The sequence below is a fragment of the Parasteatoda tepidariorum genome, chromosome 6 (genome assembly GCF_043381705.1).
Source record: "Parasteatoda tepidariorum isolate YZ-2023 chromosome 6, CAS_Ptep_4.0, whole genome shotgun sequence".
NCBI lineage: Eukaryota > Metazoa > Arthropoda > Arachnida > Araneae > Theridiidae > Parasteatoda > Parasteatoda tepidariorum.
In genome coordinates, this window is record NC_092209.1 from 74,167,466 (window position 1) to 74,194,054 (window position 26,589).

Consider the following 26,589-nt stretch of genomic DNA (forward strand, 5'->3'; position numbering starts at 1 on the left):
ATTCGCAATTTTCGGAGTGTGGCTAAAATTATATAAGATAAGAATTTAATTCTAATTTTACACGAACTTATGACCAAGTATAATCTTACACAATTTAAATCACAGCCAACACATGCACAATTTTAGTAGTTATTTTATTTTATTGCAGGCAATACAATTCTAAAGCCAATGCAAAGGTGAGAGTTTTGTTAGCTACTTTAAAATAATTGTTAATTTGAATAAACACTAATTAACAATTATTCAAAGTTTTTAACGTATTGATCGGAAAGCTTCTAAATTCCTGTCTCTTTGATTTATTGTTAAATGCTTGTTCAATCATTTAAATTTTGATTGTTAATTTTAACGCACCCCCGACATTGCTGAAATAATAAACAAGATAAAACAGGGTTCCCACGATCTGGAAAAAATAAATAAATAAATGAGTGGTAGCTAAGATTTTTCAAGACTACTGAATAATACTTAAATTTAACCCTTTGTAATGGAACGTTTGTAATTTAAAACTATACAATATTATTAAAAAAAAAAGCATTAATTCATTGAAAATATAATTTTAACACATGAAATTAACTAATCTATGCTAGAAATAAAATTAGAAAAACTTCAGAATGTTAAATTATTATTATTTGTTTCAGTATTTTTATTCGTTTTTTTTCCTTGTTTTTTCATTTATTAAACTAGGTTTTATTTTTAAACGTAGGTAGTAACAATTGCACCGATCTCGGGTAAAATAATCCTACTACTATTTCGCCAACAATGCCATTTTACAAGAACTAATCCGAGCATTTAACCACGAAAAAAAAAGAATATCAGTATAGGGGAAAACCGGCAATAGAACATAAAAAAAAACAAACAAAAAAAACAAAACAAAAAACATTAAAATTTAAAAGAAAAAAAAAAACAAGAAAAAAAACGACTGATTGGTGCAATAGACACTCCGTGGAATATTACTTTTAAAATTTAACCTTAATAGATTTGTAAAAATAACTTAATTAGGACTATTAATTTAAAATTTCGTAAAAAAAAAAAGAAAAAAGAATAAGAGCTAATAGCTAATACAAAAAATTAGCACGATTTTCGGTTTTCATGGAAAAACAAGATTCGAGGAAGTTCATTCCATGCATATTCAATAGCCAATCCAAGCAAGAAAATATACATTTCTGCACTGTGGTTTCTCTGCAGTACAAGATACCATAATAGAGTATAACAGTGGGGGAGAAAAAAATTACCCTGGTATCACGGGTTTTCCCTTTATTCAGTAAACAAGGCAAGTAAACCATATTTACAGATCGTTTTGCAACTAAGGGTTTTCCATGAATACGGATTTTTTTCCCCTTCTTTTCTGTCACGTTTACTTCTTTTTTTGTCACGTAAAAAATTCACGATAAATTTCTAACAACATAATAGCTTACAATAATAGATTATGGATACAGAAATATCTTGATTAGATACAATATCGAGTAAATAAACAATAGGGGCATCAATAATTTTTTATTTTTTTATTTTTTTTACAGAAAATGCGTTGTAAAATATATTAACAAAATAATAACTTCTATTTTTAAAAGTGATTTAGCTATTTAGGAATCAAAAAATGATTACTTTAGAAATAATTTTTACTTGCTTCATAAGATTTGTTTAAAAATTTTAAATTAAACTATGATACATTTCGGTACAGAAAAATAAACTAATGAGTTGGCAAATTAAAAGCATGCTTTAAGAATGAATAAAAAAATAATTTTTATAAAGAAAATCTACTAACAAGCAAACGGAATTATATTTTAGTATTTTTTTTTGTAATTTTTTTAGCGAATAAATAAAGGGAAAAAAATGTAAAAATTTTAAAAATGAAATAAGCTACAAAATAAATGATTAACAGTACAAAAGTAATTAACAATACAAAAGCATCACATTTTAATAAGTAAACGCCAACAAAAAATATTCCTTTTTGAAATAAATTTTTTTTTCTTCAGGAATAGCATAAAAATCAGTTTCAGAAAATATATTGTCTATTTTACTTTAAAAATTGGAATCGATATTTTGAAAATTTAATTAAATAATACAACTCCTTGAACAAGTCATGCTATGTAGAATCGAAGCAAATAATTAACCAGAATGTTTACAAGTGAAACTGTTTTATAAGGATAACAAGTTTTTCATTTTACTTGAACTCGTTCGTAATATTTGGAAGATAGCCACGATTTTCTAACAGTTATCTTAAAGTGAGTAGTTTACGAAGGGATGGAAAGAAGGATACTGTCATTTCCTCCTTGGCGGAAAAAAGATAAGATAAAAATCTTCAATTGAATTTTATCCATTTTTTTTTCTCTCTAAACCTATAAGTTCTATTTATCAGAGTTTGTACCTGGAAGTTGCAGCGTAAGCAAATATAAACAAATTTATTTGGAATAAAAGTTGCCTAAATTCCCACCGCCATTTTAAATTTAAGGTTGATAAAACGTTTATTATCAATATCATTTAAACACGATTAATTATTTGGATTTTATTTTCAAATATTTTTCACACACACTAACATTATTGACTAACTTAATTTGAAATCATCTTTTAAAATGTATACAAAAATTGATCGCCTATCGATATGATTTAAAAAGCCTTACGTGAATTATTGAATTGGGAATTAAAACACTTAAAAAATTTTTATTTGTTGATTCCAAGAGGGTAATTTAATTAATCTTACGTATTTATTTATTACTTTTTATGACTATAATTTCTATTTGAGTAATCTTTAGAACCGAGTATTCTTAGGAGCAAAAGCTTATTTCAGTTTGATTGAACTAATTCTCAATAAATTATTTCATCAAGTAAAAACGAATTATATCAACAACAAAAAAAAATTAATAATTATAATTTTTATATTATTATTATTTTAACTTTAACAGTGACTCAATTTAACCTTCGTGCCTTGTAATTTTGAACCCAATCCAGAGAAAGGAAATTGATCAAGCATTGGGACTAACTAGCCTTTATGGAGGACTTTTTGATTAAACTAATCCGCAATCGCGTTACAGATAGAGGAAAACCTCGAAAATCTCTTAACGATAACCCGATGGTAGTAGGATTCTAACCCATAATCTGTCTACTACTGAGGATATTTTACTTCAACAACGTGGTCGGTGCGAGCCGGGAGCAGAATTCGAATCGACCAGACATTGCTGGGATTCGAATCTGGTCACCTATTTGGAAGGTGACCACTCTATCCCCGCCAGCCACCTCGGCCCAGTCTATAATTTAGCAGATTGACTTAAGAGCTGAGTGGATAAGGGTTATATGGAATGCAAGATGAGTCCAAGTGCATTCGGGCCTCTTTTCTGACAGCAAATTAGAGCGTCAAGAGTGTGAACGCTATGACGCGAACTGTTTAACCAATAGGAAACTAGTGTACAAGAAATGGTGACTAAGCATGATCTATATTTACTATTGTAAGCATATAAACTTAAATCTAATTCAATCATATTTATCAAAATGTCACTTATACCCACTCCGTTCATTTATTTTTATAACAATTAAGTTTAAATATACATTATCTAAATACATTAGACTTTCAAGATGTTTATTTAGAAAAGAAAGTTGACAGAACCAGAAAGCTATTAATTAATTCATTTCCTCGCATTCGATTCAAAATTCACTGAATCGATTAGAATCTATTAACTTCAATTAGTTTAAGTTGTCATTCGAATTGTGATTAAATTAGTTTTTGAACTTGTGTTTGAATTAAATTTTAATCCGTGTTTGAAAGTTTGAACGAAATTCAATTCGTTCTTTAATTATATTTTGATTTGCAAATATGTAAATTACTCACGTAGCTTATTTGAATCTGTGATTCAAATAAGCTATGTGAACTGATACTTTTAGTTCAAATAACCTTGACGATTCGATAACCTTTCTTGACCTTGCAATTCAAATAACCTTGATTTGCGATTTAAATCACAGAATTTAATCAAACCCAATTGCAGATTCAAATTTCAAATCAAAATGTATATAAGTAAATTAACTGACGTAGCTTATTCGAATCTATGATTCGAATAAGCTATATGAGCTGATAAATAACATTGCCGATTCAAATAACCTTGACGATTCATATTGCTCAAGACTTTAATAAAAATAAATAAATTATGAAGTTATTTCAAAGCCGCAGGTACCCAAAAGGGTCGATGTCTTGCGATTTGAAAAAAAAAATTCTTTTCACACGTAAAAAAAGAAAAAAGGGTTCTTTCGAAATTTTTGTTTTTCACAACTGAGAAGAGTTGCGTAAATTGAGAATGTGGACGGACAGCATGCAGGGTTGAAATAATGAATCCCCCCATGCGGGTTCAAAGTAAAGGGTATTAGTTGACATAGAAGGAAATTATTCCAACACATGCCACTCAAGTATCGCTTTTTAGATTACACACCTTTGAAAAATAAAGAAAAAAAAAATTAAACGGAGTACGATTGTACAAGAGAATTAAATAAAGCTACATTAATTAAACCTTTTAATTAGTAATCAACAGAAACGAACAATTCACCAATTATTTGCTATCATTTTCGAACGCAATAGGATGGAATAGTAAAAAAAAAGCTCCCCTTCTATTTGAAAGTGCATTAATTGTGTAAACAGGGATTATTCTAGATTTTCTTGAAAGGTCCTGTTTTAGTGAAAAAACTGAAATTTCCACTCATAATTCTGTGAGTGATTTTGAAAAAAAGTCGAAAGAAAAACCGTGGTCTGTTCACTCGTTTCTTGAAAGGTTCTGTTTCTGTGAATCAGTAAAAAAATCGACTCACAATTTTAATGAATCAAGAATCAATAAGATATTGTTTTTACCAAAAATCGTGAGAATTTTTCACTTTCTTTCTGAAATTAACATCCAAAAATCTACCATAATCTACTGGTTTCTAATCATTTTTTGGTTGCAGACTTGTGATTATTAATGAATTATTATCTAACGACTTAAAATATTGAAGATTGCTTGTTTTTTCTCTCTTAAGTAAATGCTCTCAGTTAAACCTAAATTACTTATAAAAACTTCAGTTTTATAAATAAAAAAAATATGTGAGATGCTATATTTTTCTGGCCACCCATTTTATGCATTTTCATATTCTAATTATTTATGGCTTCATTTACAGATACAAATATAAGATAAATAACAGCAGTGAATTCTCATCACTTTCAGTTTTTAATACTAATTTCAAGCATTTAATTAATCAATTGAGCTAAAAGCATAGTGAGGTTATAATTTAATGGAACACTATACACCATGTCAAAAATATCTGTTCCACAAATAGGAACCATTAAATTTGTCTCACTAAGGTGCTCTTTTTTTTTTTAATTGAACATTCCTTTAGGCAACTTTGAGATAAAACGACTTCCTTTTAGCATAAAATAGACTAATTGAAGTTAACACAAACAATTTCTGTCTTAAACAAAAACATCTATCAATTAAATCAGAATAAACAATCGATTTTATTTCCAATTACCAAGTTAAATAATACTGAAACTGAAAGTTTTAAATTTCATGCGTGAAACTTTTCTCTATAATTATCATAGGAAAACTCTATACGTAGGTAACTTTTTTAATACACAATAAATCAAAAACAATTTAAATAAAAAATTAAAGGTTTTAACTTCAAATTCCAGAAAAATAATCGTAGTTGAAAAAGGATGAATAGAAAGGTCAAGGTTCGTACAATATTAAAAAAAAAAAAAAGTTTGAGAACAACAAATAAAGTTGAAAAAGATTTCATGCTATTTTTATAACTTAACATAACATAGAAAGTTATAACTGATTATTTAAAAAAAGTATATGAAAGAAAGAAACACCTTCCAATATCTGAACTTAAAAAACTACCACTAATTTTCTTAATGTATTTTTGTTCGATTATTCTTTCCATATGATAAAGATGTTCATATTACAATGTCACATATTTTTGTTAAGCTGGATAAATAGTAGGGCTCGAAATTAACAGAGGTTCTTTGGTTCAAAACCATTAAAATTTGACTCCGACCACTGTTAAATTGTGACTCTGGTCTCTGATCACTGTATAAGTTGTCCCTTGGATCAACAATTGTGGACCACAAGGAAGGTATTCTGCGATTTTTGATTTCATGTTTCCATGTTTTTTTAAATAAAGAACTTAATTTATCATAATTATGGCATAGCACATTCTCTGTACTATAATTTCTTAAATACCTTACTACCTTTCTTTTTTTTTTTAAAAAAAAGAGATATGTAAATGGACCAGTAAAAATGTCTATGAACAATTAGTATCTCTTAGTTGTTGATACTTCAAACCAATGTCTAAATTTTCTTAATTTCTACCCATACATAGTATGGAGGCTTTTAAAATTATAAGACTAATACACCCTAATTATATGACTAATACACAATGCAACTCCTATAATATATTTTTGTATGTAAATGCTCAATAATATTTAAGTATTCTGCTATCACATTCCGAATATTTCTTTAAATACTTAACAATAAAATTTTTGTCAGAAACTTTATTATCATGTTTAAAACTAGTAAAACACTAGTCACAACAGCACTACATTGTCNAATATTTTGTGAAGGGTCCGTTTTTAAGTTAAAATATTTTGTGAAGGGTCCGTTTTTATGAAAAGATATTTTGTGAAGGGTCCGTTAACGGACCCAAATTTCTTCTAAACAGACCCCTGCTAATACACAATGCAACTCCTATAATATATTTTTGAATGTAAATGCTCAATAATATTTAAGTATTCTGCTATCACATTCAGAATATTTCTTTAAATATTTAACAATAAATTTTTTGTTAGAAACTTTCTTATCGTGTTTAAAACTAGTGTCCAACACTAGTCACAACAGCACTACATTGTCTCCTGACTGAATAAATGTTTTAATATTATTTATTAAAAAAATGAAAAATTTCAATATTTGTTAAAAAAATTGATTTTATTCTTTAAAAGTTAGTATTATTTTCAAGGTGTTATAGAAAAACTATTATATACTTTATTAGTTTCAGATGGATATTTTGTTTGAATATTTTTCAGATGAATATATAATTACAATGTTAGAAACTTTACAATATTTAAACTTTTAAAATTATATTGACACTCTTATCACTAGTAACTTTGTTTTCTTTCCAAATATACATGCATTATATTATTAAAACACAATACAACCCAAAAATTGAAAAATAAAATAAACTAGAAGAAATTCTATTATATTATAAACTCTTACTTTTAACCCACTAGGTTATAGCATTATAAAGACAGATATTAATTTTCTTTAGGAAGAATTAAAGAAGTAAATGCATGAAATTATCCTAAATCTGCACAAAAAAGTTACTTAACAAAAGGCACTTGAAACAAATTTATAAAAAAAAAGAAAGGAAACAATGCGTAAAAATTAAATATATTGTTAGTTAAAATGAAGTAAGGCTAAATTAACCCATTGCTTTACTGATCAATCATAGCTTAATACTACTACTAAACCTTTACAATATAATTTGCACACAAATAAAACAACTTATAAGACTCCAACATATTAGTTCATCATAGGACTCATTACTGACTAATTTGATCAGCGACAAATTATCCATGACATTAACAATTACACACATCGCGAAAACTGATTTATTGAGTCAAGATATATTAATTTTTCTTCAGAAAGAATTAAAGGAGAGTAAATGTATAAAGATAAGATATTCCTGTCAGGTGTTTCCTGAACTTTGTTTCAGCTATGAAGCTTTTACGCTAATCATGATTTAGGGTTTGGGTACAAGAGACCTCCAATCTATGTGCCCTGCTCTTTGAAGCTGCCAAATCTTTAAGTCTAAATGTATAAAGATGTATCTATGATTGCTACTTTTTGTAAACACACTGCATTTTTCAAATATTAGAAATTTTCTCGAATATTTAGCAATATAAATCAATAAAAGGGAATCAATTTATAAAAACTAAATTTATTGTTTGTTGAAAAAAGCATAACTAAGTTTATCTGTTTTACTGGCCAGTCATATCATAAAACAATAACTTATAAAGCTCCAACATAAATTTATTGTTAGTTAAAAATAGCATCACTAGGCTTACTTTATTTGCCAATCATATCTTAATAACATAACGAAATCTTTATAACATAACAAAATCTTTACAATATCATTTGCATGCAAATAAAACAATAACTTATAAAACTCCAACATAAATTTATTGTTAGTTAAAAATAGCATCACTAAGTTTGCTACTTTACTGGCCAATCATATCTTAATAACATAACGAAATCTATATAATATAACAAAATCTTCACAATATCATTTGCATGCAAATAAAACAATAACTTATAAAACTCCAACATAAATTTATTGTTAGTTAAAAGTAGCATCACTAAGTTTGTTACTTTACTGGCCAATCATATCCTAATAACACAACAAAATCTTTATGATATGAAATGCATGCAAATAAAATAATAATAACTTACTAGGCTCCAACATATTAGTTCATCACAAGACTCATCAGTGACTAATTTCCAAAGTTTAGTCAAAAATGCCGGGACGTGAGTCGTTGTCCCATACTCAATTGTGCGCATGATGAGGTGATACAAAATATTAGAAAAATATTTTCTTCTCTATCATATGAAATAGCAATATATTTTTACGACGATGTAAAATTATCACAGTAGAATTCGAATAAAAGTTAAATTTTTCGAAGACTTGTATGATTCACATTTAAGTTGCTGTGTTTACAGATCGAAAGCACGAGCAGTATTGAACATTAAACTTTTCATTGCAAGTGTCACGGCTACTTTAAAAACATTACGCAACACTCGTTGTTTCGTTTTCTTCTTAACCTAGCCTGTCAAATTTTTATGGACTTTTTTCAAAACTTGTCATATTCTCTCAGTTTTAAGATTTATTAATGATTTTAGGAATGCTAAAAATGAGAAAAAAAAGTTACCTCTTGTTTTTATCCACGAAAGAAATATTTAAAAATTTGAGTTAAAGTTATCAGGAAGGCCTTTAAAAGACCGCGGTTATAAAAAATGTAACTGCCATGAGTAAAATTGTCAACAAAACCATGCCGGACTGTTGAAGCCAATAAAATTTCGATGTGTATTATTCTTTTCCAGTATAATCTTTTTAAGGATTCTAAAATATAATATTCTATGAATAATTATTATTTAAGAAATATATCTTTCAATCTTTAACTGCGTAATTTATCCACTATATATAAGGATCAAACTATCGAGTGTACGATTTCCTTTGATTCATAGATAAATATTCTATCCGTAAAAATGCAGAATAAGAAAGAACCATTGGTAAGAAAAGATATTGAGAATGCTGATTCAGATAGTGAGTCTAGCGAGTATTCTGATTTGGAGGAAGAAGATGAAGAATCTGACGAATCATTTTCCGATTCAGATGTGAGTTAATGGAAAAATAACTTTTATTTATGTGTCTATCATGAAGTTCGATAGTTGTTTGCATCTACTCAGCATATTTAATCAGCATATAGTTACAGCTTACTAGCTGATTATATAAATATAATTCTAAATATAGGCTGTATATTTAACCAGTACTGTATATTATAGAGTAGTACTGCAGTGTATTATAGTGTTACAGATACAATTTTTATATGACAGTTACTTCCCACAATTTTATTTCTTGGAAGAGATTTCCATATCTTGGTCTGCAGCAGAATATCGCCAAGTCTTGGTAACTTCTGAGCAGCAGTTCATAAGGAAAACAAAATCATCACTGGGGATCACCTTGATGGATATAACTAATATCCAAGCTAGGATGAGAATATTTCGTATTTTAATCTGTTGTGCTAACTTTAAGGGGAGATTTTGTATCCTAATCTGCGGTAGAATAATCGCCAAGTCTTGGCAACTTCCAGGCAGCGGCCCGCAAGAAACTGAAAAGAATGTAACAGAAAGGGATTAACTTGAAATGTATAGCTCGTAACCACCCCCGGGCAAATATCTACATGTTATTTTAAATAAATTTGCAAGTTTACAATCTATTTGGCACCTCAACGATTGTATTGGGTTGATGCATAAGTTCCCACGTTTTTTCAATTTTTTTTTTATAAATTGAATTTTTGACTTAAAATAACCACAATTCAATCATTAATGTACTCTCCGTTGTTGTTTACGACTTCCTCCCAACGTTATAGATTTTTTCCATGCCTCTTTGGTAGAAATCACCCGGAAGCGTCTTGAAAAAGTCTTCCAACCAAGCTCGTAATTTGATGTCATTATTGAACGAACTGCCGCGTAAAGCATTTGAAATTGCATGGCACAAATCTCCTTTGCAGCTTCTGTGGATTTGGCATGTCAATTAAATGCCAAAAGAAGGTGGTGTTGGAAATGCTCGTTTTTGTCGACTTGACACTCCATTTAAATGCTCCAAAAAGTAACAAAGAGGTGTAATACACTATTTTATAGAGCAGAAAATTCTCTTTCGAATAACACAAAAGATTATGCCAAAAAATTTTATTTTCTACGAAAATTTTTTAAATTGAGAAAAAAAAATGCGGGAACTTATGCATCAACCCAATAGTAGGAGCAACAGATCACAATTCGTTATCTGTTATATTGAATATTGTTAATTGTTGTATTGAATATCTATTTTTTCTTAAAATTTCTACATTTTGTTGTTGTATTTTATCATTTTATCTAATTATAATTTGTGTATAAAGGTTAAAAATTTGTTTACCTGTCAATGTATACCTATATTAAAAAAAAATATATGAGTATGTAATTTTAAATCTGTGTAAGATAATTTCACCCCTTTTTTATTTATATTTTCATGATATAAGTGGATAAGTATTTTCAGACTTTTTGTTCTTTTACCACTCTCCTCCCTAATTTTATCCTGGAAATTAACTTACTCATGGTTGACAATAATAGTTAAATGATAATAGTCAAATTGGCCTAATTAAATGATAATGAGTTTAAATTAATTCCTCAGGGTTTCTTTCACAATATTGATAGTTTTTATATTTATTAATCTTAATTGTTGCTCTTCTGATGAAAATTTATGAAAAAATTTAAGTGCCAACTACAGAATACTGGTTTTTCCGGCTACTGAGTATTCAAGACCAATAGTTAACAAATTACACACCTTTTTTGAATATCAACTCTTTGATTTTTTGAAATTGTCCTTTTTTCAATGTTGATTCATATTTATTGTTTTCATAGTTACTTATTTTCTTTAATTAAATAATTCAAATAAATGAATTTCATTTTTCAGGAAAATAACTCAAAGTTTCATAAAGAAGAGTCCGGTGAAAAGGATCTGGAAGATGAACATGCTAATGACTCGTCTGATGAAGAAGTAATAATTAATATAATTTACAGGGTGCGTAGTGTTTGTAAAAAGTACTTAAAGGTGCTTTTTGGGAGATTTCGTTTTTAAAAGCTTTTAAAGGTGCTTTTTTCAGCTGGCGTTTTTAAAAAGTGCTTTTTTTTCACGAATAATTTTTTTCCCTTCAGTGATATCTGGTGGATCCCCTGCATTTCACAAAAAATGGGGTGTTTGCTACGTAATCATTCACATGGACTTCATGTCGCACCCACGTCATGACTTGCGCATGCGCGCACACTCCAAACTGAAACTCGAGTGCTCCCAATTCGGATGGAGTCAGATCCTTATTAAATGTTTTTCTTTTTAATTTACAATTTTATTCTTGTTTATTTTATTTTACTTCTAACACTTTTTTGATGTAGGGGGTAAGGATACTTTTGTTCAGAGTGCAGAGTCAAGTTGAATTCACTCGGTGATGTGGGAAAGTACTGATTATTTCGATTTACGTCTGTTTCTTTTTGTGTTTTTTTTTTAATGCTAAAACTGTTCATAAAAAGGTTTTGTTTTTCAATAATATCCTTGATTCAATATGAAATTTTTGAGTGCTTGAAAATTTTTGTAAAGTGCTTGAAAAGTTTTTAAAAAGTGCTTATTTTTGATTCAAAGATTTGGCTACGCACCCTGATTTAACTTTTTGTTGATTTATCTTTCTTCAACCTGTCATTTAAGGTAGACTTAGCTTAATTCTGTTACTTGTTTGTAGAGGCGTTTTATCTAATTTAAGGAAAATGAACTTTGAATAAATAAATTTTACTTTTCAGTCAAATAAGCCTATGCTCGATCAAAAGAGATCTGCTAAAAATGATTCATCATCATTGGAAAGTACCAGTAAAGAAGATCTAGAGGATGAATATGCTCATGATACATCAGATGAAGAAGTAATAATTTATAAATATTTTTAGCTATTTTTAATAAATCTTTTTTAAATTTATTAATATTAGTTTTAAAAAATATCAATTTTATAGTTAGTCTTATTCATTTTTTTTAATATCAAAAAATAATTTTGAAATGCAGTGTTTGTATTAAAATGTCCTTGGTGTAACAAGGTCAAATTCTAAGCAAAAAATAGGACCTATTAGGTATCTTTCACAAAAATACTTTGATAAAAAACACCCTGTTTGTAAAAATTAAAGCTTTATACGAGGATTTTTCACGTAAGTAAAAATCTCGAAAAATACTCAAATCTCAAAATCCTAATGATTGTTTCACAAAACCTATTTTTTAAAATGAATATTTAATTATTTTATTTTTCATTTATAGAACTGAAAAGATAGGTGCATTTTTAAAGCATTGAAATTCTTAGTGAATTAGAAAAATTTAACTTTACTCACTATATAAGTAGTTGCTTTATTATTTATTTTTCTGTTTTTAAAAGTTATATTTTCTGATAATGTAATTTTGCATAAAATTGTACCCATTATAATATCTATAATTTACGAAAACAAGTTATTAAGTTTTGACGACATTATTTATTAATTTTAATATTCCTAACTTATTAAAAACAAGACCTTGAGAAACAGCTTAGATTAACCGCTGTGTAATTTTTCCATTACATTAGTAGGAAGTTTTTTTTTTTTAAATGAATAAAGTTAAATGTTTAGTGATCGTAAACTATAATTAACCCACATAATTTTCTTAATTTTGCTTTACTAAGTATCAGTATAAATTGGTTTCTGTACTATACCTTCCAATAGAAAAATCTATGTAAGAGACAAAAAAAAATCAAAATTAAGATTTTTATATTTTTGGCATTTTTGTATGATAAGCCATCTATTGCAAATTTTTTAAAATCAAAAATCTATTTTTTTAAATGAATTTTCCGAAATTTTTTTTTAGCGTTGATAGCATTGGCAAAGGAAAGAAAATATTTGTTAACCTGCTTATCTCAAAATCTAATGTGAAGTGCTTACATTGTTTTTATAATTGCTCAGTAGTACTCATTGTTTACGAGTTCTTGTAGAAAGATTTTTCCTTTGGGAAGTAAAAAAATTTTGGTTTTCTTTTCTGCAGAAATTTTTGAAAGATTTTTTTCTGCTCTTCAGAATTATATTCAAAAGATGCTTCGTGCATTGGAGGAAAAAAAATGCTTGTGATTTTTCTGTTCTCATTTGAGAATGATGAAAAATAAGAGTAATGAAGTTAAAAAAGCTGTGATTTTCTTTTGTGCTGAAATTTTCGTTCTATTTTTTTTTATGCAATTATTACTATTGATTTCCACATAGCTTTTAAAATCAAATATTTTTAATACTGTATTATTTATTACAACAACTGAATCTCAAAATTAAAACATGCATTTAGTAACCCCTTTTTAAAAATGCGATTTGCGTGATTTTGCTGTCAATCTTTTTTTTTCTCGGTAGTTACTGCTATGGATTTCACGATTTTTTTTTAATGTGATGAAGATATACAAAAGATGAAAAAAAGAATAATTATTGCCTTTCCCTCCTAGGAAATGCAGGAATATTGACATAATATTAAAATAAAAAAATATTACATATTCAGTTTAGAAAAAGTTTTTTTTCTTCTTTAAAGTTGACGCTTCTGTTACTTTAAATAAGTGACATGTATATTTGTTATTTTTAAAAGTATCTTGCAGAAAGGTATTAGAATTAGTGTAGTATGTCGAAGAAAGCCCGAAAAAATTATGCCACAGGGGCATTATGAAACTAATTGTAATATTAGGGTAAAAAGATTACCGATATCATAGTTTCCTATTTCAGTTCTCTCTCTTTTAACAAATAGCTTTAGAGCTTTATGCTAACATACCAAATTTTAAGTGCTATATTTATTTTATAGATATAATTTTTTTTTTACTTATGTTTTTCTGATTTTACTATTATGTATGATTTAAGGATTAAAAGAAAAATGTCTTCTTTAAAAAAAAAAAAATCAATAATTACATCTATCTGTAGCAAATAAACAATAAAAATTCAAATATGACAACCCATTTATAATATTGCAGTGTTTTGAATTTTCTAAATTTAGTCTACATAGTTTTTGACTTAAAAAAATTTAGATTAAATTTAGAATAAAAAATACCTTTTCAAGAGAAGGCCTCATTCAGCATGAAGCGAATATTCTAGAATGGAAAGCCTATTTTTACTTTGCATTTTAAATATCAAGAGAAATAAATACATTCTGAAAATTTAATTAATTTCTTTGTATATTGGAAGGTTTATTATTGTTAGTACTGGGTTCGTCATCTGTATATTTTTAGAACTAAAATCTTGCTTAACTAAAGTACTTTGTTTATCAGATCAGATAATGCATTATGTTTCTGAAATTAAATGATCTATTTAGGAACTTAATCCAATAAAAGCTGATTAAATATTATTAATATTTGTGTTTTTTAAATTAATAAATATCTTTGCTACTATAATTAAAGCATTATGTATGAAATTATTTTACAATAATTAAAAAAAAAAATAGTTATACTGTGAAAAAATGTTTGTTTATAAGAAAAATACCTATTCCAGAGAATTTAAAAAGTACAGAAACAAATCATTCTAATATAAATTTTATGTAATCATTTGTGAGGTTGCTTTTGAAAGTGGAATAAGTCTGTTTTTTATATTTTCCATTTTAAAAGCATTTAAGGGTTACTGTTTTTTAGAAATGTTGGCAAAGGTTTATCTATTTGGGTGATGTTTTTAATACTATTATTTGATGAAACATCAATGCAGCAATGATTATTAAAATCGTAAAATAAAATAATTATAAATAAGTAAAGGACTTTTTAGTTTCAGATGGACTTATTCCACTGTCAAAAATAAGAGCTCATTTAATAACTTACCAAAAAAAGTTACTTTTTATTTATCATTTGTTAGTGAGAGTATTAATGTCCTGGACAAGTTTGCTTTATCAAGGGTTTGTGCCCTAGGTAAAAAAAAAACTATCTTTTGTTATAGAAAGTATCAGTCATGTGAAACAGTAAAGAATTCTGGTGCAAATATTCAGAAAGTTATTAATATATTATTGACTTATCTCAATATATTAAGTACGCTAAAGTTATTCTAATTTTGTTTCCTTTTCCAGGATATTCGCAATACTGTTGGCAACATTCCTATGAAGTGGTATGATGATTTCCCTCATATTGGTTACGATATTGATGGGAAAAAAATTATGAAACCTGCAACAACAGATGAAATTGATGAATTTCTCAGTAAAATTGATGATCCTAATTATTGGTAAATTGTTTTAAATTTTGTTAAATGTTCATTTATTAGAAATTAGGATGATCTTGACTTTCTTTCAAATCAAAATACAGATTATACAGGTTATGACTACCTTGCTTTTGTACTATTGGGTATAGTAAATAATTAGGAATATGAAAACCGAGCATCTGTAATACTCACCATGGTAGGCGGCGAAAGCAAAAAATGAGGAATGTTAAAGCGGTCATTTGTATATTTTTACTTCTCCTAGTCATAAAACTTCCCATTTAGTTTACTAATACACTTTAAGTAGTTTTGCATCAATTGTTTATCTTGAAATATATTTTTAATTACCATATATCATGGTGTATAAGTCTAGTAATCCCCCAAAATTTTACTAAAGGGGTCAACTTATTCTCTGGTTCTAAAGCTGATTGATTCATTGTGATGTATCGATTCATTATAAGTAATGAGATAGATGTGAACTCTATATCAATTTATCCCTTTTGATAACTATTTTAACCATGATATATGCAATTAATTTTTCACCTTTCATATTTTCTTTACATATAATTTTTCTTTTATTAAACAATACTTTTAAGTTACATTTAGAAAAAAATTTGGAATAACAAAAGTTAAGATGATTGATTCGAGAGTATTTCAATAAATAAAACACAATTAAAAATTTTAAAACTTATCATAAAGCTATAAATTTAGTTTCCAGACCATCAGCAATGTCGTCATACATATCCCCCTCTGCAATGAATTCTTATTGGTCATCTTATACACCCCAAATACTGGAGGTTTGCTATCTCATTATTAAAAATAGAGGGCTGTCTTATACAATGGTCCGACTTGTATACAACATCAAAATGCCGTACAAGGATATACAGTATATTGTACACAAGGATCTGTGGAAGAATGGGTAGGAAGTGGATCTTCGTCCTATTCCTCTATTTTGTTACCCAGTATATCCACTACATTCAACCAGATAGTGGAAACTGTTGTGTATTTACTGTTTAGTTGAATTGAAATTAAAAGAAATGAGGTGCCACTATCATTTAGTTCTTTTTTGGAGCATTCATTTGGTGCCTATTAGCAATTAAGTTATTTATTTTATTTAAAAATTAAACTGTGAAAATAGTTTTTAATTAATTATTCATTTGATACATTTAAAAATTAAATGACTTTGTATATTTTGAAAGTTTTGTTATGTTGTTCATTTGAAAAAAATCAACACGATGAAATCTCTAAAATGTTCATAGATTGTGTAAAAAGAGAAAATATACCACACAGTTTTAAACTTCATAATAGCAGCAAAATAAATGACGATGATAAAAAATGCTCGAATCCTAATATTGACCAATTAGATTTATTATCCCTCAGATGTATTGAACATTTTAGTTAGATCATTTCATTTTACGATAGTGAATAGTAAATCTATTAATTGATAGAGTTTGAAGACGGGTACTACCAGTTGAAGTTTTTCAAATCATTCATTTAATTTTTATGTAATTTTATTGTTAATGACTTACTACAGTCAAACCCCGCTATAGTGAACCTTTAAGGGACTGAAATTTTGGTTCACTATAACCGGGAGTTCACTATATCCGTTAAGCAGGCAATTTAACCAATGGTTCCGTAAATCCTCCCTTTTATAGCACATTATTCAAATAAATGACTGAAAAATATTACGTAGTAGCAAAAAATGTGTTATTTTTCATTACTCTTCGTCTTGTGTGTAAAAAAAATTTAGTAATATTTAGCTGATGAGCAATCCTCAACATCAGATATGGAAACACTTCCCGACTCTCAAATAATTTTTCCTGAATTTATGTTATTCCGCTTTTTAAACCTGTCTAACTAGCCATTCAAGAACATAAAAGTAGTTTCATAAAATCGCTTAGAAAATTCGACATTTGTCTAGACTCTAGATATTGGAATATTGCAGCTTCTTTTAATGGTGAACCACTTCAGTAATGCTTCTTCAACATCCTTGTGATCTGCTTTTCTCAACTTTTTTATGCTATCTAAATTTTTTTCATGGGCAGAAATTATTAATTACCTATTTTTCCGTATGTTACAAACTGCAGAATTGAATAGTTTATATTCCCTGCAAATATCAACTTGATTGCATCCATTTTCAATTTTTCAGATTATGCCCATTTTATCATCAATGGAGAACGTTTTACGTTTACTGGTCGCCTTAGTCAAATTTGAGACACTTGTTTTCAGACTTCTTTTTAACTGAACTGAGGGGAAAAAGTTGAAATGAGGTCCTTATCAACACATATTAGTGTCTAACCCTTTGACCAATAATGAGTATTTATACTCATTCCCTCTGACAGAAAATGCATATTGATCCAACTGACACCTTACAGGTGCATCATCTGCCAGGGTTTGTTTAGGGATTGGAAAGTGAAATAAAAGAAGCGAACAAGAAAAAATGCTTATCGCTACATTCCACTCTACAGATGGTTTTAAACATTGGTATATGTATTTATTTTGAAGTAGAAATTTCAAAATTATTCCAAAAAAATGAAGAAAAAAATCATTTGCAGACAGAAAAAAGTTCATTATATCCAACTTCCTCACTTTTTTGGTTCACTATATCCACAAAAAATAACATTATACGTGTATAGCAAGGCACGGGACCGAACATTTCGTTCACTATATCCGGGAGTTCACTATAAACCATGTTCACTATAGCGGGGTTTGACGGTATTTTAAAATAAATTAAGAAATTTTCAATTACTCTATTTGTTGAATTGTTACTCTTGATAGTATATTTATTTTTAATAAATTTTTTCAAAAATTGTTTGTCCAGGCTTTTTTGCTGCACATTGTACCTGCGCAATGCATCGAATATACTTACATAGCTGACAACTCTACAAGATTTTCCAGTAGATTATTGGATTTTGTCAATTTCTCCTGGTCTACTGGTTTCATAAAAACTCTCCTGGTTTCTGTATATTATTAAGAAATTCCCTAAAATTGAGCAAGTTTCCTTGAAAAATACCTATTGAACTAGAATTTTTGTGTGGATTATTGCTTGCTTCAATATTTAAATAAGTATTAATATATAATAAAGCGAACCTCTTTTATAGAATTCAGTTAACTATCTGATGAATTAAATACCTGTTACTATTCAAAATTATGAATAAACATAATACATAACATTTCAAGATCATTTAATGTGAAATCATAACTGGAAAATATCGCAGTTTTTCTATTTTGATCACTATAAAAAATCCCTGAAATTCCCTACGTGTAAAATATTTAGTATATTTTGCAACAATTATGAAATGTATATTATTTTGTAAAATCTAATGGATTTCTTCCTATCCGAGTTGGCAGTTATGGACTCATGAAGCTATTAATTAGTTAATGCTTTAACTTATGTCGTTTTTTTTCTTTTAAAGGCGAACAGTGAAAAATAAAATGACTGGAGAGAAGGTAGTGTTAACTGATGAAGATCTAGATATTATACAAAGAATTCAGTCTGGCAACTTTCCAACTAGTGAACAGCAGTACGAGGTGAATTTCAAACTGTCTTGAAAATTAATAAAAATATGTGAAATAAAAGAAAAAAAATCAGATTGGCATAATATTGTGTAGTTATAAATTTTTAGTTAGTTAAGTTTGAAAATTATTTTTTCAATTAATCATATCCCTTAACAAGGTTGAATTAATTTGTAATATTTTTTTTTCTTTCAAATTTCAGATGTTAAAAAAAAGATGTTATGTTATAAAAAAATTTTTAATTTTCATAAATGTTTATTTATTTAAAAGTTAAAGTTAGCATTTATATTTGATTGACATAATTTGTCCATAAATTGATCAGTTATTTGGGAAATTTTTTTCTCTTTCCTTTTGTAATTTTAGAAAAGCAAGAATCGTCATGCTTTGCAATGACTCTGCGGTTAGGGCACTGAACTGTCATTTTGAAGGACTAGGGTTTGATCCCCAGTTGCATCTTAAAGCCCACCTAACTTCAGATCAATGGGTACCAGCTTGTCTGGTTCTTGGTTAGGTAAAGCCGGCCTGCGGTCCTCCATATTGCCAAAATAATGCTAATTCTCATTTAATTATAGAGCCTTTACCTGCATGAGCCCCTTGGCCCACATTGGACTGTTGCAATATGCTGAAATAGAATGTTAATTTTTTTAAAAATTTATTTATTTGTTTTTTGCCAAAACGTTACCAGTTTTTTTTAAAAAAAAAAATGCTTTTCAAGAAAAAATCTGAACCAGAATCGTTTATGACTTCGATTTTAAAATTCTAAGAATTGTTTCTATATGTGGAGGTATGGAGAAATATTTATTCTCTTAGTCTCTTATTATTTATTTCTTATTCCCATATTTAATAAATATTTGTCAATGCCAACTATAATTGTCACCAACAAGTAATAAAATGAAGAAGAAAAAATTTAACACTTTGTGTTTTTAACCTACAAGAAACCTTGTATTAAAGCAAATTTTTAAAATTTATTAATTTAATAAAAATGTAAATTATCCTGGCTTTTTGAATGGTATTCATGCGCCCTAAACCATCTTAGCATTTGTTTTTCTTTTTTCTGATTTAAACTTTTTTTTTCTAACGACTTCTAAAAGCTTTTCTTAGGACCGGAGTTTGAATTATCAAGAATTATGGATGTGCAAGGGTTCTCTAAATGCATTGTACTAAAGTTTTATTTTAATTCAAATTTCTAAATTATTTCCTTTTTATCTCTTTTTTACTCTTTAGCCTTTTGAAGATTTCTTTACTTATGAGACTGCAAAACATCCTGTTACAAATGCGCCACCTCACAAGAGAAGTTTCATTCCTTCCAAAATTGAGAAAGAAAAGGTATGTAATATATTTTTTTCTTACCTTTTTTTTACACAAGCATTTAATATTTATCTAATTTTTTATTTCCTTTTATGTAGGTATCTAGAATGGTGTATGCTATAAAAGCAGGCTGGATAAAGCCTAGAGTTCCCAAAGAAGAGAAAGATGAATTTTATATGTTGTGGGATAAGGATGTTGTAAGTTTTTATGATTTCTGGTTTTAAAGAAAAATATTTTGCTAAACACATTGTTTAAATTTATGTATTTCAATGGTCTTCTATTGTTTTCATTGCTGTTTTGCTGTCCTGTTTTCATATTATGAAACACAATATATTTATCAATATTCCTTTCCTATTGTATTTTACTTATTCAGGCAGTGTTTTCATTACAGAAAAAAAATGGATGAGAATTTCTCACCCTTTCTCGAAAACAGGATGAGATTTCAAAAAATTACGTGAGATTTCTAAAAATAAAAAACAAATAAAAAAAATAAAAAACGTGAATAGACTTGGAAAAAAAATATTTCTTTAATTATAATACATTTTTAGCATCTTCTAATTTTTAAAGCATTAAATATTTTTGCTGTATCATCATATGGAAAATGTTCTACATCTACTTTTTCATCAGCTATTCTCATTAGGTTGCTCAAATGCTTATCAATCAATCTGTTACGATATTTTGTCTTAATCCGGTTTTGGGTGCTAAATGACCGTGCAACAGATGCTGAATTATTCGAAAACATTAAGTAAATTTGTAGCATAGTGCACACACTTTCCTATCCTCTACATCAGCTAGCATAGGCTTTTAAATTATTTCTGCTATAAAATCGTGAAGTACGTTTAAGTTCTTTCCAAGTTCATACTTCATGCTAGTATTTGATCCATATCCGTTGAATATCCGTATTTGTTTCATTTTTACCGTTTCTACCGACATTTGTTTCATTTGTCTTAACAATGTATTTGTCCATCTTACATATAGGCACAAAAAATTTAAACGTTTTACATGAAGAAACCTTACCTACGCTGAACACGTGGTTGCAGAAAAATGTTCGGGGGTAGGGTGTTCTGGTTCTGAAAAATACTGGTAAATAGGGAAGCTAGATAACAAGGACCGATATTGAAAATAATGAAAGATTAATGAAGAAAAACGAAGCGGATTTCATTCGAAATGGTGGAAGCCGAAATTTTTTCAAAAATTCGTGATATTCAAGCAGTTTGAAATTCATTAATAGGGTGCGCGAATTTCTCGCGTTAATAATTTTTTAATGCAAGGAAAGAAAAAAATATGCGAGATTCTCGCGTTGTAGTGAAAACACTGATTCAGGGCAATGAAAATTTAGTTTCAAAATAACAAAAATATAAATGGAAAATGTATTTAAAATTATATGTGTGTAGGGTGCGAAGCATTTTTAAAAAGTAAGTAAGTGCTTAAAGGGGCTTATTTTTGATTAAATTGATTATTAAATCACATTGCATTGATTTTGATTAAACATTGATTAAATTTATGTATTTCAATGGTCTTCTATTGTTTTCATTGCTATTTTGCTGTCCTACTTTCATATTATGAAAAACAATATATTTATCAATATTCCTTTCCCATTGTATTTTACTTATTCATACCAATTAAAATTTAGTTTCAAAATAACAAAAATATAAATGAAAAATTAATTTAAAATCATATGTATGCATGTAATTGTCTTTTTTTCTCCAAATAAAGTTGTAAACATTCAATTAAAGAATAACTCTGCTGAAAGAATCAGCTTATTTAGCATTTTTTTTTTTTTTTTACCTAGATTTTTTTTTTCCGCATAGTCTTCAGAATCTTTATTGACCAGTATTATTTCAGGTAATTAAAAATTAGTTTAAAACTAATTTACTATTGCAAATCAATTCTTGATGACGAGTTTTTATTCAATTGTTATTTTTTACTTTTTTTATATTTATTTTTTCATGAATGATTTCTGTAACTTTTTATTGTGCCTTCTCCATTTCACTGAAATAATTATTTATTCAGTTTAAAATTGTTTATAAAATTGAGTAAAGGAAATTTCATATTTTTGACACTTAATGTTGCATGAAGTAAAGTTTAAAATGTTTTATGTGTGAGAAATGAATTTTTGATTGCAATTATTTTGCATAAAATAAAACTTCAGCTTCTTTCATTTTCTGAAAAAGAAATTGTGTTTTAAGTAAAGTTCAAGAGTGTAATCTCTTGTTGCAGAGTTCATTCTAGGCAGAAAAAAGGGCAGGGTGCAAAAGATTAAAAAAAAGGGCATTAATGATCTAAAAAGGCAATAATTTCTTTCTATGGGTTTTACACATTTTATTAGAATTCCTTTTTTTTTTTTTACTTTACTAAAAGTACCAAAGCAATCATATTAATCACTAATCTTTATTAATAATTTAACACACACACACACATATATACAGTGGAGCATCGTTTATAAGACGATCACTTATACGACGTTTACATTTATACGACGTTTACATTTATACGACGTTTTAGTGTGGTCCCAAATCATTCCTATTCATTTTAATGTAAAAATATATCGATTATACGACGCACAGAATCGGTTATACGTCGGTTTTTAGATTTTGTTCACGTTTATTTAAGTTTTTTATTTTTTCTTGTGTATTTTAAAAAAGGGCGGAATTTGCCAACAGGAATGCTTGGATGACGACCGTAATTTTTACTAGATGACTGAAAAAAACTAGACTATGTCGATACTAATTAAACTAGACCCATCGATACTAATTATTTTGGAAAATGTAAAAGCTCTCTTTTTTCCTGCAAATTGCACAAGTGCGCTTCAGCCATTAGATTTGGCCGTGATTAGAAATCTAGAATTGCATCATAGAGAGCAGTAAGTTCAACTCGCTATTCAAAGCATTGTAGAAACTAATAGCAAGAAAATATAATTAAAGGTAACATACATTCAAATTGCTCACTGCAATTTTTCTTCTTTGGTTATTTGTTTGTTTTGCTTTGTCTAATTTAGAAATTTATGTAAATCAACACGTTAAACATTAAAATTAACTGAAAACAGAGTTAGTTTCAGTTTTAGAAGTAAAAATCTATTATACGACGTTATCGTTTATGCGACGTTTTTCGGTGGTCCCTTCGGCGTCGTATAAACGATGCTCCATTGTATATATATGTATATATATAATATATCGAGTTAATGAGCTAATTAGCTTAATAATTTATTTAAAATGCATGTGTATATTAATAAAATAATAAATGTATATTTTTAAGTGGCTGTAGTTATGATTTAATAATTAAAATGATTAATAATAATTATGATTTAATGATAGTGAAGTAACTGCAAACTTTCAAAGACAAGTACTACAAGGGGGTGTGATGGCTATTTTTCCTTTCCCATATAAATCTATGTATTGACAGCAATGACAAACTAAATAAAAAGAGTTGAAAATGAAGAAGGGTTGAGAAAAGAAAGGGCAAAAAGGGTACTATTACATCAGGGTACTAATTTACTTCAGGGGCAACAGGGTGGATTCTTTTGACAAAAAGGGCAGCAGGGTGCTGCGCCCTGTTTCCCTGCCTAGAATGAGCTCTGTCTTGTTGCTTGGCAAGCATTTTGAAGCACATTTAAATTTGTTAAATTAATTTGACTCATCTAAGAATATTTATCTATCTTATTTGACATGGCAGCCTAGGGTGAGCCACATCCTTGTGTTGAAAATTCCTCCTGGACAGCCTATTTCTAGACTAGTCTGCCAGTTCTTTACTCCAATCACTCTGAAGTCCATCTTTTCTAACTAGTGAAGGACTTTTCAACAAACACTTTTTCAGCAACATCATAGCAGTCTAAAGGCCTGGTTTCTTAGGACAAGCGCCTTATCTGGGCGTCAGCGTTAAGTTGACGTTACCCTGATGCCAACAAAATACTCGTTTGTTAGCTCAAGGCCTGGTTTTTTAAGAGAAGTGTCTTAACTGGGCGTCAGCGTTAAGTTGATACAATTTTGACTCCGTAAAAATACCGTTTTGTTAGCTCAGCGTGAGCAGCCAGTCCAACACAAACATTATCTCGCATTGCGCATGCGTTAATAACGTAAACAAATATTTATTTTGAATTAGTATTGATTTTGTGATTGTCGACCAGTGCTTTAAAGAACAAATAATGACTTTGTCCAAGAAAAAACACATTATAGCTTAGCTAAATGAAGAAGAGGAAAAAGAAGCTACGTTTAATGTTAAAATTAAAATCTTGGCTGATTTCAATGCTCTGTTGTTGGCTGTTGTCCACCATTGCTTCTGTTGTTAGCGTCACGTTGTAATCCAACTGCAGTTGATTTGGACGGCAGTTGTCATTCAAGCTGAGCGTTCGATGACGTGTGCTGTCAAACTCATAAATTGACCAATCAGAGGTAAATGTTCGTTTCAAGCTGACGCCGACGTTTCCTTAGAAACCAGGTCTTGAGGCTTAGCTCACTGAAATACTAATGGCCGAAATTAAAATGTGATTCAATGCATTTGTAAAACATAATAGTGAATTATTTTTTTAAGAAAATATATTCATTTATTAAGCTGTATTTCAAATACACCCAAAACAAATTTCAATGTTCAAAACCAAATGCCAGTCTTGCTCTGTTCTTTAAAAAAAAAATCAAATTTCATGTTTTCGATGTATGCAATACTGATGCTCTTGTTTTCTTCATCTTGCCTCGATAAATTATGTTCTTAAAGTCCTAACATACTTATTGTGTTTAATAATTTTACATTAAATTGAATAATTTTCAAATATCCTTAATCATGTTTTAGGCTGAAGAATCCAAAAGAATGCGTCATTACATTCCTGCACCTAAGCGAAAACTTCCAGGTCATGAGGAGTCTTACAATCCACCTCCTGAATTTCTTTTATCAAAAGACGAAGTAAGTTAATATTCAATTTACTGCAGAGATGTATCATATATACATTTTTTCAAAACAAAAACAAAAAAATCAATTTTAATGAAATAAAGGTATTTTTTTAAAAAAAAATTTAAGCTGTTTCCTCATGGAAAATAAATAAACTGATGTTTGAGTAGCTTAAACTCAAAGAAAAACTTAATTTTGAAGTATATTATATTTTTGAAAAGAGTTGTCTGGACTAAAAATGATGAAATAGCTTTTATAATTTAAAGAAATATAACCCAGTTTGAGTGCTCTAAACTCAAAGCATGCTCTGAACTATACCATTATTCTGAAAAAAGGTTTTTGCACCAAAAATTAACAAATAGCTTGGATATTTTTTAAAATAAATTAACCATGATTTAGGTGCTTTAAACTCATAGCAAGGCTTTAATGTGCTGAACTTAAAAAGAGTTGTTTGGAATTCTTAAATAAAAATGAACAAATAGCTTGAATATTTTAAAAAAGAAAGAGTTTTAATGCTCTAAACTCAAAACAAAGCTGTTGTAGGCAAAACTGTACTATCTCTCTGAAAAGAGTTGTTTGGACTTAGAATGAACAAATAGCTTGAATATCTTAAAGTCAATTAGCTACAGTTTGAGGGCTTTAAACTTGAACTGTCAGATTTTTAATATAATTAAGTTTTTGTACGTGTTTAACTTTTAGTTTTTGTATGCTTTTTCAAATGATTTGTTTGCAGTAAATGTTTATTTCTTTGTGTTTCGATATTTAGCTTTTTTAAAACTTTTTTTGTTCCTTTTGAATAAAGATGGAACATTGTGCAATGGAACAGCCTAATGTGTTTTTCATAAATACATTCTAAATCTACTCCAATTCATTTGAAACACGTCTCAAATGGGTCCATAATAATTTTTTCAGTATGTTTTGTTAAATTTGCTGCTAAACTTGTTCAAGGAACAGATTTTTCTCCTAGAAAGGGATAAAGTATGAAGAAAAAAAATAATTGCTCTGAAATGTTAAACTTACTATTTTGAACCGTCCAAAGCATCAAGCATTTGATTTCTCAACTAAAAATTAATTAAATATATAAATTTTTATTTTAGATGTAATATATAATTATTTGAATAAAATACAATTAGTACAGTACAGAACCCGTTATTCGGAAATCAGAAAACCAAAAAACCGGAACGAAATTCGATAAATTTTCCCGCCAATTTTTTTAAGAAATGTTTTTTTTTCTCATAAGATTTTAGGATTTTTCTTTCTTTTTTGAAAGTTGTTTACCTTACCATCATTTTGGAAATAATCATTAGTGTATTACTTCATCGTTTTTTCTTCTTTTTAAGATTATTTCCAAATATATGTATTTTTTTAGTTGGGTTTAACAATAAAA

The 26,589-nt window shown here is 28.2% G+C and overlaps 2 protein-coding genes across 8 annotated transcripts in view; one reads left to right on the forward strand and one right to left on the reverse strand.

Annotated features, from left to right (window-relative positions):
- LOC107448699 (heat shock factor protein) overlaps positions 1 to 8,781 on the reverse strand; it is a 63,504-nt gene extending 54,723 nt beyond the window's left edge. The window contains exon 1 of one of the 2 annotated variants that reach the window (XM_016064000.3): positions 8,451 to 8,781. In XM_016064000.3, coding sequence (XP_015919486.1) covers positions 8,451 to 8,558 — 108 coding nt within the window. In that variant the 5' untranslated portion in view covers positions 8,559 to 8,781. The remainder of the gene's footprint in view (positions 1 to 8,450) is intronic. The other variant, XM_016063999.3, reaches the window with a different exon arrangement.
- Positions 8,782 to 9,008: 227 nt separating this feature from the next.
- LOC107448698 (ribosome biogenesis protein bop1) overlaps positions 9,009 to 26,589 on the forward strand; it is a 46,793-nt gene continuing 29,212 nt past the window's right edge. The window contains exons 1-8 of one of the 6 annotated variants that reach the window (XM_071182627.1): positions 9,014 to 9,392; positions 11,227 to 11,310; positions 12,102 to 12,218; positions 15,376 to 15,527; positions 18,917 to 19,031; positions 20,241 to 20,342; positions 20,423 to 20,521; positions 25,107 to 25,217. In XM_071182627.1, coding sequence (XP_071038728.1) covers positions 9,264 to 9,392; positions 11,227 to 11,310; positions 12,102 to 12,218; positions 15,376 to 15,527; positions 18,917 to 19,031; positions 20,241 to 20,342; positions 20,423 to 20,521; positions 25,107 to 25,217 — 909 coding nt within the window. In that variant the 5' untranslated portion in view covers positions 9,014 to 9,263. Of the gene's footprint in view, positions 9,393 to 11,226; positions 11,335 to 12,101; positions 12,219 to 15,375; positions 15,528 to 18,916; positions 19,032 to 20,240; positions 20,343 to 20,422; positions 20,522 to 25,106; positions 25,218 to 26,589 lie in introns of all 6 variants that reach the window. The other 5 variants (XM_071182629.1, XM_071182624.1, XM_071182625.1 and 2 more) reach the window with 5 other exon arrangements.